This window comes from Hipposideros armiger, unplaced genomic scaffold (genome assembly GCF_001890085.2).
Source record: "Hipposideros armiger isolate ML-2016 unplaced genomic scaffold, ASM189008v1 scaffold_134, whole genome shotgun sequence".
In the NCBI taxonomy this organism is placed as follows: domain Eukaryota; kingdom Metazoa; phylum Chordata; class Mammalia; order Chiroptera; family Hipposideridae; genus Hipposideros; species Hipposideros armiger.
The window spans coordinates 2,619,678-2,637,109 of record NW_017731484.1 but is presented as its reverse complement, the minus strand read 5'-3'; the positions used below and the strand labels follow the sequence as shown (position 1 = coordinate 2,637,109).

Below are 17,432 nucleotides of genomic sequence, written 5' to 3'. Positions count from 1 at the left end.
ACATCGCACCACCAAGATGACCCTGAGGAGAGTCACGCCAACGAGGCATCTGGCCTCTCCCTAATGGGAGGTTCGGCTCCCCTCCAGAGACAACTTACCCATCAGCACAATAACTGAACCTCAGGAAAAAGGGAGGTGGGGCTCAGAGGTGAACCAATAGTCTGCTGAGAGAAAAGGAACAAACAGGAACCAGGGGATGTCTGCCAGGCAAGCCAGCAGGAGAGAGATGCCTTTTCCTCTAGACTCTGTTCTTGTCTCTAAAAGTGAGAAATGTTCCCAAATCTGCTATGGACACAGAGCTTCCTGCTCTGGGGGTGGAGAGAAGGAGCCCAAGGCTTCATGACATGGTGGGAAGGTGATACAAGCCCAGGGGTTGGGTCTCCGCTCCAGACTTGCTAAGGCACCTGGGCCAAGTCACCACAGGCTCTGAGATTCAGTGTCCAAACCAGGAACGGGAGGAGCACGTGAGGAGTGGGGAGCTTGGAAAGCCCAGGCCTGGAGACATGTCGTTCCCTGGGCGCTGGCTCAAGACAGAGGTGTGGAGTCAGAAGCCTGCTGTAAATCCTCGCCCTGCCACTCACTAGCTGTGTGGCCTCGTGCGTGCTTCTTCACAACCACAAGAGGAGGCCGCAGCCTGGAGGAATGAGACCGCGGCATCGGGAGATGGGGAGAACGTGCATGAGCTGAGCCCTGCAGACTCTGCAGCCCAGTCTTGGTTTTCCTGGCTGCAAAATGGTACACATGCGCATTATCTCCCAGGCTGTAGTGAGATTAAATGGGAACACGAGTAAAAATGCCTGACATGTCGTAGGTTTTACTGACATGTAGGCTTCCTCACCACCTGTGTGTGTATACATGCACACGCATACACGCACACCCCATGGTCATTCTAGATGGTACCTGAAGACTTTCCCTGGGACAGAAAAAGCCAGAAAAATGGCTGCCATACGGAGCAAAGTTGAGAAAGTGGCCAGTGCACATGGGAGCATGGGAAGAGCTGCACTGGGAGCTAAAGCCACAAGCTCTAAAAGGACAGCAGCCACAAAGCAGCTATCCTTTTGCAACGAGAAGGTGCTGCTGGCTAAGTGCCACTACGTATCCTTCCTGGTAAGTCCTGGCCATCCCCCGGCTTCTCTGCCACCTGCTCTGTGGCCTGGCAGAGCTGCAGGCCCCATTTCCGCCAAGGCACTGTGGATGCACAGGCTCAGGCAGCTGAGCTGTGGCAGGTGCCTCTGGCCTCATTCCCTCAACTTCTCCAAGTTAGCCTGAGTCCGGGGACGACAGATGGGCTCCTGTCACCCTGGAAGGGGACACTGGAAGGAAGCCCAGGTCCTGTGCACTAGGCCCTCCACTCTGCACATCCAGCAGGTCTCAGCCCGCTCTTTCACTGGGTTCCCCTTAGTTTAGTTTTCTCTTCCTCTTCTCTTAATGTTCACGCCACACCCCTTCTCTCTTTAATATAATACTCTAAATATTAATTTGTTTCGCGTCTCTTCCTTTGCCCTTGCTATTGTTTTTCAGTCCCTCCCCCACCAAATCTTCCGACTTACTTTTTTGTCTTGGAAAAAAAAGAGCACGACCACATTCTGAAGGATGGGAAATCTGAGAAGTCTTAGGCTTTAGGAGCAAAAACTAACACTGAAGAGCTGCTAATTTAGTAGCTTAAAATACAAGGTGAGGCCTTAAACAAAATCTCAGGCACCAAATGTGCCATGAAAATCCAGTTAGGACTCCTCTGTGGAAGGCTGCCTCGCTAATGCTCGCCTCTTGGACTTTGAGGTTTGGGAAGGGGTCAGTATTCTGAAGTCCCTCCCACACACTCACTTTTAGGCCCAGCCAGAAGGTACATTTTCTTAGAAACACATGTGACCAAGGAGCCCTGCCACCCCTTGGGGAAACGCAGGAAGAAGGTTCACATTCTTCAGGATGAACTAGAGCAGTGGTTCTCAACCTTCCTAATGCCGCGACCCCTTAATATAGGTCCTCATGTGGTGGTGACCACCAACCATAAAATTATTTTCGTTGCTACTCTATCACTGTAATTTTGCTACTGTTATGAATCGTAATGTAAATATCTTTTTGTTTTCCGATGGTCTTAGGCGACCCCTGTGAAAGGGTCGTTCGACCACCAAAGGGGTCGCGACCCACAGGTTGAGAACCGCTGAACTAGAGGAACCAGGTGGAAATATTTCCTGGGGGCACAGGGACAAGCCCAGCCTAAGGTGCTGGAGAAGCAGGCAGAAAGGCCACAGCGAGGCAAGCCATAGGGCAACATCACATGCACACACCACGCCACCTTTCAGCTGCTTCCAGGGAGAGAGGGGGCCATCTTGACCACCCAGTGGTCCTTTGCCCGTCTAATGCCAGAGACCCTTCTCTTTAGGGAGTCCTCCTCAGGCACAGTCAAGAACCACGTGCCAGGCAGTGGAGAGAACCACTCACCTAGGTCACTTACGAAAATCAGAAGTGGTGTCAGGTGGGCTTAGAAAAGAGGGAGAATGCCACGCCTTCACAGCCACTCTATTTTCCTGGGGGAGGGGACGTTGGTACAGGTCCAGGAAAAGTGACTGAGAGAAAAAGCTGCATCTCCTTTTTGGGCAATTTTTAGGAAACAGAGCACCCTCCACCCTATCCTATTTGCCAAGAATAATGTAGGATTCCTTTCTAAAAGCAGAGGATTGAAACACAGAATTCTAGGCGCCCTGCTGCCTCAAGGGCTCAGAGCTTACCATGAGCTGAGGTGATCAAACAAGGAATGTACGTGAAAGCACTCTGCAAACTGCAGCATGCTGCTCAACTGAGTGGCGATGCCAGGAAAGCTCAAAGGGACATGTCAATGGGATGACCAGCATGTCCTAGGGGCGTGCCCACGATGCTGCCGAGCCCCTGAGGAGTCATGAGACCCAGATAATATTTGGGTGTGAAGCTGCCTTCTCAGGCAGGGAAGAAACCTTATATAATGAAGTTAATATTACAGAGCACTTGTCTTTCCAGGGCAGGGTTCGCCTTTCCAGCAGCCCCAAGGAGGCCTCCTGGTGACAGTATCACTTTGGATCTAAGTTAGCTTGTGTGTGCTGAATTATTCACTAGTTATGGATACTGGCCCAGCACTGGGGTCCCAGGGGTGGGGTATCTGGAGCAGTGGAAAAGGATGTAGTGAGAACTCCCCAAATCCAGACTTGGGTGAAAGTCAAAGAGGACAAAGGGGCAGGGGGCATGTGAGCCAGCCTCTGGAGGTGGGAACAGGGGCTGGGGCGCCAGGAGCAGTCAGACAAGCTGCTTGCAACATCCCAGCACCTGTCACTGGAGAGAAAAGGGGCGTCAGAGAAGGCTACTATTCCCCGAAACTTCGCTCATGGCCTCCAGCCCCCCATTGCAGGGCAGAGGAGTCCTTGGTTCCTGAGGAGCCTAGAAGGAATGCAACAGGGTGTGTGCACTCATCACTGCTTCTATCTCAGAGTCCTCTGCCCCGAGGGGTATAAACAGAGAAAGCCCAAACTGTGCCTATGAAAAGAAAGAAGAGGCAGAAGCAGGGATCAGGTTCATGAGACTGTATTTCCATTGCCTCATCTGGCACCGGAGGGGACCAGGGTCACATTTCGCATCTCAGGGATGCGCTGGATCGAGGGAGGAATGTGCCCAGTGGCTGGAGAGACCTGTGCCAGCTCCCATGACCCACGCCCACATCACCAGCACCGGCTCCTTGCCGTCTGGAACCAGACGACAGAGCTCCTCCGGCCGCTGACGGTTATCGGCTCTGGCATGGGGGCTGACACCCGAACCTGGAGCACACCTTCCTCTCCGGCAGCGCTGGGGCATGCGTGTCTGAGGCAGCAGAGGCCGAGACTGAGTCTGATGACCCTGAGGGAGAAGGCTGGGGACCTGACTGGCGTCTCCTCCCTGTGTCTGGGCTGGCATCATCTCAGTCCCCAGCGGCTACACAGAGCCATGGGGTCTCCCACAGGGTTTGGGCCTGAGCTCAGAGACAAGTAGGTTGAGAACACACGACATCAGGTCTCAGCGAGGTAACCTGGATGTTATCTAACTTTGCCCCCTGGACCCCAGGGAATTCTGGACTCTCTGAAGCCAGAGCTAATCTGGAGAGCACTGGGAGCTTTCTATCTAGAAAGAAAGTCATAATGTCAGTGGGGAAAAGATAAATAAAGGCTAATTCTGGAGGCCAGATGCCTGCTCAGGCAACCAACTGAGCCCACGATCCTGTTCTAAAAGCCAAGAGAAAGCTGCTGCTTATGTCCTCTGGCGTCAGAGCTTTAGGTCAGGGGCAAAGTCCTTATTTTTTGACCCCTCTCCTGATTGGACAACACCCCTAAAAGGGAAGAAGCTTCACCTGAAACTGCAGAATTCAAATCAGACTAAAGGTAGGCCTTCTTTTTAATTAAAGGCCAGTTGACATACACATATTAGTCTCAGATGTATAACATAGTGGTTCAACATTTATATACTTACAAAGTCATCATCACAGTAAGTGCAGTAACCATCAATTGCCATACAAAGTTATTACAATATTATTGACTGTATTCTCTGTGCTGTATATTGCTCGACTTGCGAGGCTCCCTAAGATAGACTGCTGTGGTGGGGCCTGAAGGCTCCTGGAAAATAGGGGTTTTTAATCGCTGGAACAGGAAGCAAGGGTTCATGGCAAATCACAGAGCTGCCTCGGCCTGGCAAACAGCTGGCATCACGGGCACAACCTCTGCAGGCTCTTCTGAGGCCGCTGGGCTAGCTGCCTCTGACTCTCGTTCTGCCTAAGGAGCCTTTCAATGCAGAGGAAGAGAGAAGGGAAGGGGGGATGAGATCGGGTGGAGGAGGGGAACAGAAGGCAGCTATCCTGCCCAGCAACTGGGTGCGAGTTCAGGCTGGGCCAGACGCCGAGCACGTACACGAGTGACTATGCACAGGAGTATCACCACCCAGCTCTGAAGGTGGATGCATCTGCGTGGACAGGCCGAGGGACCCAGCTGGACCCTAGAGCGCTGTCCCTTAGGCCTCCCGTGTAACCTGGTCTACAAGCTCAGACACATCAGCAGGCCTCACAGATGGACAGCCTGGCCTCCCCCAGCTGCCACGGGGACATGTTTGAAAACCTCTCAGCAGAGCTGGCCCCACCCACCTCTAAACCAGCAGGCTCCCAGACATAAATAAGCCAGGGTCCCTGGTGCCTGCCAAAATCTGTCTTCTTGGCAAGAGCCTAGGGTTAAGGGCGGCCCCTCACTTGCCATCTCCTTGAAGTAAACAGGGGTGCTTATTTACGCCAGGGCAGAGGAGAAATCTTGTTGCTGGATAAATCTGGTGGAGCAGTGTATGCGGGACAGGCTGTCCAAAGTCTGCTCTGGTTTAGGTGATGAGCTGAACACCACTGGTTTCCCCATCTGGGGCCTGGAGATAACACCCGCCATGAGGCCACAAGGAAGCATCCAGTCATGACGTCATCTCTCCACCCTCTCCTCCTTGCCCCACTGCACCTGGTCCTCTCCCCCATCCTGCCTGCCCTCAAAGCCAGGGCGGCAGGCTGGCCTGTCAGTACAAGTCCTCCTGCCACTGAGCCCCTCCATGCTGATCTCCTAAGGTTGTCCAGATGCCCTCTGCGGGCTCCCGGCTCCCACCCCATGCTGCTCCTTGTCCTCAGAGGGGACCAACCACACTGCACAGAAGGGGAAAGGGGCAGCTAGGGCGAGGTCAGGGGCCAGCCCGGTAGGGCTGGCTGTAAACCCAGCACTCCTGTGCTACCCCTCTCCGCAGACCTGCCAGCTGGGTGCACCCTGCACAGTCCAGAAGGGGCAAGAGGCATGTGGTGACAGTTGGGAAGCGGTTTTGAACAAGGCTGACAGGGAAGCAACGACGAAGCCAGACATGGCAGGAATGGGAGAAGAGGAATACAAGCCTCTGACCCGTTAATTCGCTCCCTAAAAGTCTGGGAGCAGGGTGTAAGGGCAGGACAGACACAAGAGTTCCTCAGTTTTCCTGAGAGCACCCATTTTCTAGGAACTGCTGCTCAGCAAAGCAAACAATAAATAAATAAAGGGTGGGGACACATTTGTTGAGGAACCCGGCAGCCCAAGTCCACTGCCACTGCACATATGACCAGTGGCTCCTGCTGCAGGCTCCAGAGCCCAGGTTTCCCGGAGGTTAAGTCCATACACCAATGGAGAACCCAGACGTCATGTCATCTGCCTTCTCTATTCACCTGCCAATGCTCCAGTGTACCAACAAATGATGACAATTTTTTCCATTTTATAGATATAAGACGGAGTAGCTGTTACCTTGCACAGTGTCACACAAGTAACAGAAAGCAGAATGGCGAGGCTGAGACGACAACTTGTTTTTGTTTTAAAGGGAACTCATTTAAGACACAACCTTGAAGGTAACTAACTGGGTCTGGAGGGAACAAATGAATTCCAGATTACATCACCAAGGCTGAGCTGCTGCTGGACTGTGGGCCCCTATTTGTCCCTGGGTTGCAACCCTACTCTCCTCAGGGCTCCAAGTCCCCTGCTTTCTTAGGATGGGGGTGGGGTGAGCCTCTCCAGGACAGCTGAGGAACTTTAGCTGCCTCCAGGGTGTTTCGGTAACTCAACCCCTGACAGGGCCCTCTCTGGTCCGAAAGCCAGCTGGTGCATTCTAAACAATGGCAAGGGGTGTGGGTAGTGGGGGAGGCTTATGAATTAAAAATAGATGCTAGTAGTCACCAGGGAGCTTGCAGAGAGCATGTGGGGCTGTGTTTACTAGAGAGAGAAGAATACTTTCTATTCATGCCAGAGACCAGGGTGGAACCACCACAGCTTCTCACACCAACCAATGGCCTCTGGGTCTGGGGGAGTCAGCTGACAGAGCAGGGTTTACTGATGGCTAGAAGACCCCTTTCCTGGGACACAGAAGTATCCCCTCTCCTTAGGACCCCCCAGGGCGACGCCTATCCTTGGGGGAACAGCTCCAGTTCAGGAAAGCTATATGACTGAAGGAGAAATGGCAAACAAGAGACCAAATCACCCTCCTTGGGCTGAGGCAAACCTGCTCCCTGTGGATCTTGCATAAAACGGTCCCTAATGGTTTTGGTGACTTCAGATCTCAGTTTGATCTTGAGGACATGCTAGAAACATGGGATCTCGTCTCTTCTCTGCCATGAACTAGCTGGGTGGCTGGGTGCCCTCAGGCAAGAAGCCTCCATTCCTCTAGGTCTCAGTCTATCCAACTGTAAAATGGAGATCATAACACCTGCTCTGATACCTTCACAGGGATGTTATTGAGATTCATTAGGCAGTACACATGACAGCATTGGAAAGCTAAAAGTTCTAAATAAGGATAGAAAGCAGTCATTGAAACAACCATTTGCCCCATCACCACCCTGAACCTAGAGAACCATCCCCCAATCAGCTTACCAAAGAGTCTCCCAGCCTGGTCCTGAATGGCAGCAAGAAAAAAACCTGCCTGCCGTCCAGATATCTCGGGGGCAGCGTGAAGATCAAGCACGAGCCCCATGGAGAAGTCTCGGGAGGAGCTCCCCAGCTGATGTGCCTGTCCCCGCGCTCCTCAGCCCCTGCGTTCCCAGTCAGCAAACGTCTACAACCCTTTCCAGCTTCCCACGGTGCCCAGTGCCCACTCACTCTATATACTCAGGCAGCAGAGACTCCAAGGTTCATGGTCTCCCTCCTTGTAAAGTAGCTGTAGCACCAGAGACCCTCACTTGACAGGATTGCTCTAATTTGATTTTTAAAATGTACTCAGACTCAGCAGCAAGAGGTGGGCTTGGCTGCTGCTGCAGACACTGCACTTGGGGTGAAAGTTTTGCTGGGCCCCTCGGGGTCTCTACTCCATAAGGCCACATTACCCTTCTGGTGATACATCCAGATCTCCCTCTTGGAAAAGACTCTTTCGCAGTTGAAACTATGCTTTCAAATGGTCCAGTGCCATCATTTTAAATCGATCTATCTACACACTGACAACTCCCAAACATATGCCTCCAGCCTGGATCTCTCCCCGACTCCAGATTCATTCATCTGACTGCTTACTTGGCATTTCCACGTGGATGTTTAACAGCCATCTGAAATGTAACATGTCCAAAACCTGCTCTGATTTCTACCCCCAAAGCCCTTGCCAAATAATTGTTCCATTTGCCCCAACTCAGTTAATGGCAATTTCTTCTTTCCAGCTGCCAGGCCAGAAACCTGTGTGCCATCTTTGCCTGCTCCTCATCAAGCCCCACATCTGTCAGAAATGGATGTAGCTCAATCTATGAAGCAAATCCAGAATTCAGCCGCTTCCCCTCGCCTCCACCACTCCCACCCTGCTGCAAGCCACCATCATCTCACCCCTGGCGTATTCCCACAGCTTCCTGGCTGAGCTCCATGCTCACGCCCTAGCTCACAGCCGATTCTCCATGCAGCAGCAGCCAGAGTGATCTTCTTAAAAGGTGTCACTCATCTGTATAAAACCTTCTAAGTCAAAAGCCCTTTTCCTGGCCTACTAGGCTTTATGTAATCTGCAACGCTTCCAGCCCATCTTTTAAAAATGAACAAAAACCAAACTGCCCCGACCCATTATTGCTATCCTTTCTCCTCCCCAGACAAGCTACACATGCTGCCTCCCCTCCCACCATCTCCTCAATGCACTGAAACTGGCTTCTTGCTGGTTACAAGTGGCGCCCCCCCAAACACACTTGATATTGCCTATGTACATTTCCAAATCCTGATCTGACTGTCCCCGCTGAAGCATTTCACTCCATTGCATACTTCCTCCTCCATCAAACTCCTTTCTGCTTTCGCTTTGGTGTCCTCTCTCTCTCCAGGTTTACTCCTACATATGCGGCTGCTCTGTCCCTTATATGCCAGATCTGTCCTTGGCCTCCTTCTCACTTGATGCATGCCCTTCTGGGGTCTCATCCATACCCATGACTTCAAGCTTGGCGTGACTCCCAGGGCACTAGCCCCAGCCCAGACATCACCCCATGAACCCCGCTGCCAGATGGGGCTCTGTAGTTGGACGGCTCCAAACCTGAACTCATCACTTTCCTCCCAAACATGCTCCCATGTTTTCCCAGCTAGAGAATGCCCTGCCCCTAAACCCTGGAATCATCCTCTACTCCTTCCCTTCCTTTGCCTTCCATATCCACATCTCACCTTGTACTACTGGTTCTACCTGCCAAGGGTCTTCTGAATCTGTCTCCTTTCCATCCTTGCTGCTGCAGCCGAGACTCCTACAGTGGCTCCTCAAATGCTTTCCTTGACTCCACTCCTATTCCCTTTCCCAATTTATGCGTATTGTCTACACTGAGACCCAGGGGGACCTCGTCCTAGCGAACACTCTTTGATAGCTTCACAATATCGCCCAACTCAACATGGCAAGGCCTTATGTGATCCAGCCTCAGTCTAACTGTCAGTTCCGAAAACTGCTTGACACCCCAACCACAGTGAACTCCTAGTAGCCCCCAGCACCAGCTTACTTGCTTTTGTACATGCTACACCCTTCCTCCACTTGCACCTCCTCCCAGTTCTTCCCTGGCTCAATCACCCCTCTCCCCTGAAGCTCCCACAGCCTCTATCACAGCCTTATCACCCTATGCTATCCACTCATCCATCCATACCAGCTCAGCTCCTCAGGCCCAGAGAACCACCCTCCCCTCCCCCCAGTAGATCCAGGTCCAAAGCACCTCCCTAGCAGATGGTGCTTGCCTCTGAGTAGCCCCCCGACCTGGAAGGCCCTCATCTTGCCCCGCCTCACCTTGTCCCCGATGCCCTCGGCCTCCTCGGCCAGGAGGTACACGTTGCTACCATCGGCCAGCAGCAGGGCCGTGTCGGTGGTGGAAGAGGAGCGGGGCCGACACTGGTGCTGGTGCAAGATGGCGGCCAGGCTGCTGTCCTGGGGGGCCTTGCGCAGCAGGTGGGGGCTGCCGCGCTGGGGCTCCAGGGAGCTGCTCTTGGTGCGCCGGCTGCTGCCCCCACTGCTGCTGTGCAGGCTGGCACCCCGCTTGATGGAGGGCCGGGAGCGGATCTGCTGCAGCACGCGGTTGAAGGCGGTGGGCCGGGCAGGCAGATCGTGCAGGGACATGGCGTAGGAGACACGGTGCATTTCAGGGGAACGCTCCTTCTCGTCTGGGGAGTCATGGTCGGACACACCCTGCTGCTGCTGCTGTTGCTGCTGCTGTTGCTGCTGCTGCTGCTGCTGCTGGGAATCCTGAGACGCCTGGTGCTCCCTCTCCCGCGACCGGCGCCGGCTGTGGAACAGGTGCTTCAGGCCGTGGCCGAACATGGAGCCCTCTGAGAGCTGCTGGATTTTCTTAAGGGGGAGACACGAAGAACCCTATGAGTGGAAAACTCCCGAATGCCCAGTTGGTGGGGATAGATGTGAGGAGTCTGTTCTTGGGAGATCAGTGTAGGTATCACAGTTGTCTGAATCTGAAAGATCCCTATAAATGGCTGGTCACACCTAAAAGGTCACACTTTGCCGAAAGGTGGCAACCCAGACCCACTCCTTTCATTCCAAAAAAATGCACCCCGGTGATGCCCCATAGGACACTCTCAATCCATACATGGGTTCAGGGTGACTGGTCACGAGAGCCTTGTGGCTAGTCTGGGGCTCACTTGGCTCCTGAGGTTGTAGCCTCCGGACTAATTTTCCCCCTGTCCCTAGTCCCTCCCTCCTTATAAGGCAGGTCCTCCTTCGAGCTGCACTGGCTTTTCTAGACTACCAGTCATTCATTTCCAAAGAGACCTCATTGTGACACTCTGGAAACATCAGGGTCATACACTCAGGCTATACTGTTGTAGCAGACACTGCTAATTGCCTACCCAATATCTTTTCCCCTTTCTTTCTTAACAACCAAACTGCCTGGCCTTAATGCACCTTGCTAAAAATTCTTGCTTCATCCAACTCCTTTGCAGCTAGGAGTGGTCACGTGACACAGTTTGGGCCAAAGAAAAGCAAGGTTAAGAATTTGTAGGAAGACTTTTGCTTTCCTGATAAAGGTCCTGGCCCTTCCTACTTCTTCCTGTCTGGAATGTGGAGGTAATGCCTGGAGATGCAACAGCCATCTTACCACAAGATGACTGGCATAACGATGAAGGCCTAAACACACACACACACACTCACACACACACGCACACGCGCGCGCGCACAGTAGAGCCCCAAGGGACAGGCCTGGGAAATTGATGGCCCTACAGAGCCACCAATCCAGTTGTGAATGCCTATCTTGGGATTCTTGCTGCATGAAATCAATATAGCTTCGTCTATGCAACTGTAGTACAATTTTCTGCTTTTTGGAGCCAATCTCATTGCTGACATAGTTGGCAATAAAATGAACTTCACTGGGGCTTCCAGGTCAATAAACACATCCAGAGGCCGGGGGGGGGGGGGGACACTGCAGTTCCTTTGGGACGGAAGCACCTGCACTTGGGACCCCTCCAGACCCCACCCTATGCACCTCTTCATCTGGCTGTTCATCTGTATCCTTTATAAAAAATTGGTAAATGTAATAAATAAATAAATAAACTTCACTTCTGTGGGCATGCCTTTAGTACAGTCAGTCATGTGGCCACTTCTTGAGCATACACATCAGAACCAGCTGTCCAAATGAGTGCCTTTGCCCTCAGACGGGAACAAACCAAGGAGGCCCTGGCCCCAGGCTGCCCTGTTAACTCTGCTGCTGAGATGGCCCACCTGCTCCCCAGGCAGGGCTGCTCAGACAGAGGCAGCTGGGCCACCCAGCCAGGGCGAGACAACGTGTGGTGTAATACCAGACAGCTGCTTCTGGCGGGGAGCTGACTTATCTGAGCAGGCCGAGCCCTCGGCCGAGCTTCGGAGCCAATGGGAGGAGGGCTGGCACTTGGAGTACCAGCTGAGAACCCACACTCTGAACTCCTAAACAGGAACTCAGAACCCAGCCACTTGGGGCTCCATGAGCCACAGCGGGGCTTCATCTGTGAGGAACAGCTCCTAATAGCATGAGGCGGCCTACATCATTTAAAAAAAAAAAAAACATTCCAAAGAATTATACTTAACTAGATTTTCTTTTTTTCTAGAAACAAAACTTACACAGCAGAAAACTTAAACCATGTAGAAACCAAGAAAACACCATCTTTAGATCTTCTTAGCTGATCCCACTGTTACTTTATACTTGTTTGTGTTGTTTGTGGAGACTGCTGCACTTAAGTCTGGATGTCAAGGATTTTCATATTTCACCTCACTTGAGTCTCCCCACAATCCTCAAAGCGGGCGGGGCCCTTGTATCACCCATTTTACAGACCAGATAAGTTATATCATCACAACTCACCGTGAACTGTTTATCGTTGTCAACGTGCTTTTTCTCCTATATCATCTCACTTGATAGTTAGTTTCCAGAAACTAACAAAAGCAACAGCAGTAACAATTCCATTTTTAGATGAGGAAATTAAGGCTACCACCCTTCCTTCTCAAGAATTTAATTCTCGGGCAGCCCTAGGGACATTAGGCTACACGGTGCCAGCTTTTCCCCCAAGAGCCACCAACACCTCAGGGCTTGCCTGAGGCAAGACCACCTGAGTCTACTCTGGGTAGAACCAAGACATCCAAGGCAGACCAAACTGGGGGGCACACTCCGCCATGGACTGGCAAGGGCCAGATTCGAGGCATCAGACCAGAGAGGAGCCAAGATACCTCTCTCCTCCTCAGGCCAAAGCTGGTACCAGACCTCCCTCCAGGCATTGTGGATGGGGCCAGCTGGCTCTGGCATTGGTCCAGCTGCTTCTGCCAAACGGTCACATTACGTATTACAAACTATCTTGCTAGCATTCTATTCCAGGTCTCTTTCTCCTCTCCCCGTCACTCCTAAACTAGCTTCACCAACACTGAGGCCACTCTCCTATATTCACTCAGGTAAAGAGTTCCCTTCAACAGACCTCATCAGTGGTCCTAGAGCCCTGAGGCATTTCCTCTCCTTCAGCCCCAGGAAAAGGGGAGAGGTGCTGTGGACAGCAGCCACCACTGTTTGTCATAGTGCCATGTATCCTAAAATCCTTGGGTAATTTATTTTTAATATTATACAACAACATTTTTCTAAGTGCTTTCCAATTTATGCTGTCATTCCAGCCTAACGCTAGCCTACCCTCAGGAAGTCGGGTGTGACAGATACAGTAGCAGTGTTTCCATTTTGCAGATGAAGGAACTGAGGCCAGCATAGTTAATTGGCTCATCCAAGTCACACAGACGAACCTCCAGCTTCTAGTCTAATTGACCTTTACTGGCTCACACACCGATTCCAACAGTACAGTAGATACGGTATTTACCTGTGTCCCAGGACAGTATCAAAGGCAGCATCAAAACAAAACAGAAATGCCTGGGCTGAGGGAGTTCAGTCCCCTGAACTGTAGTGATGGATCTGCTCATGTCACATGTAGGACCTGGGCAAGACCTTTAGCCGCGGTGGCCTTGATGTCCCATCTCCCTCCATTCTGCAGGTGAAGGAAAGCAGGACCTCTGCCCAGCAGCACTGAGGAGTCTGCTCAAGTCTGTGGTAGGCACGAAGGAAAGAATAATGGGGAGATGGTGCTCCAAACGCAAGGGGTTTTCCTCCCTTACAAGGTGCAAGGCAAGAAAACAGGGTGACATGGGTTGGGCTCCTTCTGCATGTGGGTGTCAGGGAGGAGATGGTTAAGGAGTTTTCACATAGCATGGTAAGTGTTTAAAGAAAAAAAAATAAAAAAACAACTCAGCACATCCACATAGCCAGCCACAAGTTTTGGAAATGAGGAAAACCATGGTGACTAGCTTGAGGGAACTTAGCCACCAACGCAGCAGAAAGCACCACCTGCTCTGACTAACAGGTTCCAGCTACTAAATGTCACTTGCTTTTCCACACTGACTTTTGCTTTTCCCCAGCTGCTAGAAACCATTTTGGTGGCCAAATGAAGCCATGTATTCAGAAAAGAGAGCTGAGATGTTTCGGAGTTAGAGGTTGGACACAAACAAAGCTCTCCTGGTTCAAAAGAACGAGCAAGGGCTGCCCCCCAGAACTGCCCAGAGGCCAGATGTGGGCCAGAAGAGAGTTTCCAGCGTCAGGTGTCCAGACATGGGGCGGTCAATGAGAGAAGGCTGCTGTCTCCTCCCCTGGTACTAGCTCTAAGGGCAGGAAGGACTCCGTCTTCTTTGGGGGCCATCATCCTCTCAGGAAGAAAGGGTGGACTCGATGTTTTCTGAAAGATCCTTCCTGAGAAGGCCGAACAGTGAGGCTTCGTCCGTTTTCCTCCCTAGCTGTGGGTCCCCCAAAGAGGAAGTTTGCTCTGAAATGTGTAAACACAGCTGCATGAGGCCAAAAGTGAAATGCTTCAGGGTACAGAGTCCTTGCCACCACCTGATTAAAAATAGCCAATGTGGCTCCTAATTCCGACAGGTCCCTTAGGAATCTGGGAATCTTAACAACTCCCAGAAAAGCTGAAAGGATCTTAAAAAGTCACACTAACCTACAGCTAATTATCCTAGCTGGCACCTGACTGCTTGTCCCTTCCTCCCACCTGGGCTTGAAACTCCCTCTGCCCCTCCCTCAACGGTTTGGCTGTGAGGGTTCAGTGGGGTGACTGGGTCACCGTGAGCCTGAGCTTTAGCAAGCCTAGGTCGCCAACGTTCCTCTATTTATAGGGTCTCTATGGAAACAGGGCCAGCATTAGAGAGCGAATCGCTGTAAAAACCCACAGAGTCCTACTCTTGGGATACAAAGTAGATTGCGGAAGTCTCTAACTGCCCTTCAGAAGCTTTGGTTGGGGAGCTTGGGGTTAGTGCAGGACAGCAACCATCACCCCAGGTTTGGCACTGAGGGCCACAGGAAGAGTGAACAGCTGCTCAGGCCTGTTTGGGGTTTCTATTAGAAACACAGTGATAAAGAATTTTTTTATCCAGCATAAAAAAAAATCATTTCTTCTCCAGCATAACAGCTGACCTCAAACCAGGGGCAAATTGTTTCCCCATTCCCAATTTTATTTTAATTCCTCGTTTCTTGACTCGCTTACAGAACTCTGGCTGGAGCCAATGCAAATCGGGACAGGTGACCTCATCTACCAGGTCTTTGGGCAGAACAGACTCAACAAACGCCAACATAGAAGATGGTGATTCAAGTTACCTGCATGGTGCCCTCTCTCTGCTTCCCCCTCCATAGAGCCCTCTCTGACCATCCCAGTCTGTAGTGAGTTCACACCCTGCTCTGAACTCCAGAGAGCTCATTATCTGCAATTAATCGTGCACTGCCTCGTGACATGGCTTCTCGTGCTCTCTCAAACTGTCATTCAACTTTTTACCAGCCTATAGACAGAATCCTCAATGAGAATCTGAGTGAATAGAGGGCAGGGCATATATATATATATATATATATCTGTATCACCGATATCTTTGTGTCCTTAATATTAATATTACCTAGCAGAGACCTCAACACAAACATGGAGATTGCTACTTAATTATGCCTATTTATTTCCTGAGTGGAAACTATCCAAGTCTATAAAAGTCTACAAAACCATCTTTAAAAGATGATTTAATCCTTAGACAACTGCTTTTCCAAAGATTTTAAATGCTCAGTCAAGCAGCTTTTTCTTCTGTATAACCCAGGCCCCTCCTGCGTCATTTTAAACCCTCATCTCAGTCTATCGTCCTAGTAACTGCCAAGATTGAGCTGGCTTGGAGGAAGACGAACACAGACCCAGGAGTCTAAATGTGTTTACTGTATCCACACATGGCTTAGCCAGGGCTCATGTACTTACAACGAGCTTTGTTTTCCAGGCTGGACATCACTCAGTTAACTTGGCTGGAATAAGAAAGCCTTTAACCGCTTGGTTTGAAAAGTCAAATATTGTTTTTCTCATGCCATCACAAAATATATCTGCTATGCCTCAACAGCTTTGTTCTAACTTCTTAACATGGAGAGAGGCTTAAGTGTTTGGCTGATAAAGGTGGACCATGTCCAGTCAGCCTCGTTGTAAGAATGACCCTCCTAGTCTATGCCATTTCTTAGAGAAGAGGTGAAAATAGATGAGTTTTGAGTTAGCCTCCACTGAGAAGCCAGCTAAGCTTTTTCCCAGCCTGATACCCACACTTTTAAACTTCAACCCCAAACTCAGGTCCTACCAGATGTTTCAATACCTTGTTGAGGGAGAGATTCTTGTTAATGGGATTAGCAGTTAAAACACAATTAGACAAAAAAACCACAATTAGATACACAAAGAGGACATTCTGTAAATGCTGAGTCTGTAGGACAGTTCCTGCTAGAACTAGGCAGCTGGGAATTCATCTAGAACCCAGTGTGTGGCAGGAGAACAGAGAGCGTCCTTTGCCACATGCTTTCCCGTCGGTCACCAGTTCCTCCCGAGCCCACCACGCCCAAGGCTTCTCTGAATATTACTGAAGGCAGAGGGGTGAGAGTGGGCAATCCCAGGCCTCAGGACTCCTGCCCGCCACATGTTAGGTGCAGGTGGGATAAAAACAGGTGACCTCAGCATTCTCACATCCTCCACTGTCCCTGACTATTTACAGGGCTGGGAGAACCATGACCATCCCAGTCAAAAAGGACACTAGCCCTACCAAGAACCTGGCACTTGCCATTTCACTTCCCCCATTTGGAAAGCCCCACTCCTCTTGTTTAGTCATTAACGTTCTACCCTTTCTTTAATATCTTGCTCTATGTCCACCTCTCTCAAGACATCTTTCTGATGAACCCCATGTGCTTCTGATTCCATCGCATGATGCTTTAAGTACCCTTAAACTCATGTGTCCTTCAGTGGATTACCTTCTTGCAAGTATTTCATCATGTTTGACTGGGAGCTCACCTGGAGGCGAAGGCAGTGCCTGTTGCCAGAGCTAATTTTGCATTTCCTTGTTCTTAGGTCTACCTCAGTACTGCCTCACCTGATGAAACCTGTCCCGGGGTCCAGCTCCCACCCGAGTGCAGAAATCTTCAAGCCTGAACATATCACTTCTAAAGTAGAACCAGGAGCCTCACAGTGCAACCAGGCCACGTAGAGCCACTCTACCATCAGAGCCTCCCCTCGAGCCCCAGAGCACACATACTCCATCCCATTCACATTCCTACGAATAGCTTGTCTTCTCCACTGAAAAAGTGGAGAAACTGAGACTCATAAATTTTATCAAAACCCTGGGCCTTTAAAAAAAAAAAAAGTAAAACAAACAAAAGAAGTGAAAAACAGGCAGGGGCTTCTTGGGAATGCTAATGTTCTCTTTCCTGACTTGGGTAGGAGGGAGATGAGGCATCTGTTTTGCTACAGTTATTTAAAGTGGACATACCTTTTCAGATACTTTTATATGCATGTCATATTACAGTTTAAAACAGTGCCTTTCCCACTGAAGGTGTTCAGTGCCTGTTGGCCCACGATCCTTCCTTCTCCAGCGGGCTCTCTACAGGAGTGCTGAAGGTACACGGGCCATTCCTGGCGGGGGGTGGGGTGGGG

The 17,432-nt window shown here is 50.9% G+C and overlaps 1 protein-coding gene across 2 annotated transcripts in view; it reads right to left on the bottom strand.

Moving 5' to 3' along the window:
* The window catches only part of TMCC2 (transmembrane and coiled-coil domain family 2), a 35,319-nt gene that overhangs the window by 13,375 nt on the left and 4,512 nt on the right, over positions 1 to 17,432 (bottom strand). For both annotated transcript variants that reach the window (XM_019649709.1, XM_019649710.1), the window contains exon 2: positions 9,736 to 10,290. In XM_019649709.1, coding sequence (XP_019505254.1) covers positions 9,736 to 10,290 — 555 coding nt within the window. The remainder of the gene's footprint in view (positions 1 to 9,735; positions 10,291 to 17,432) is intronic.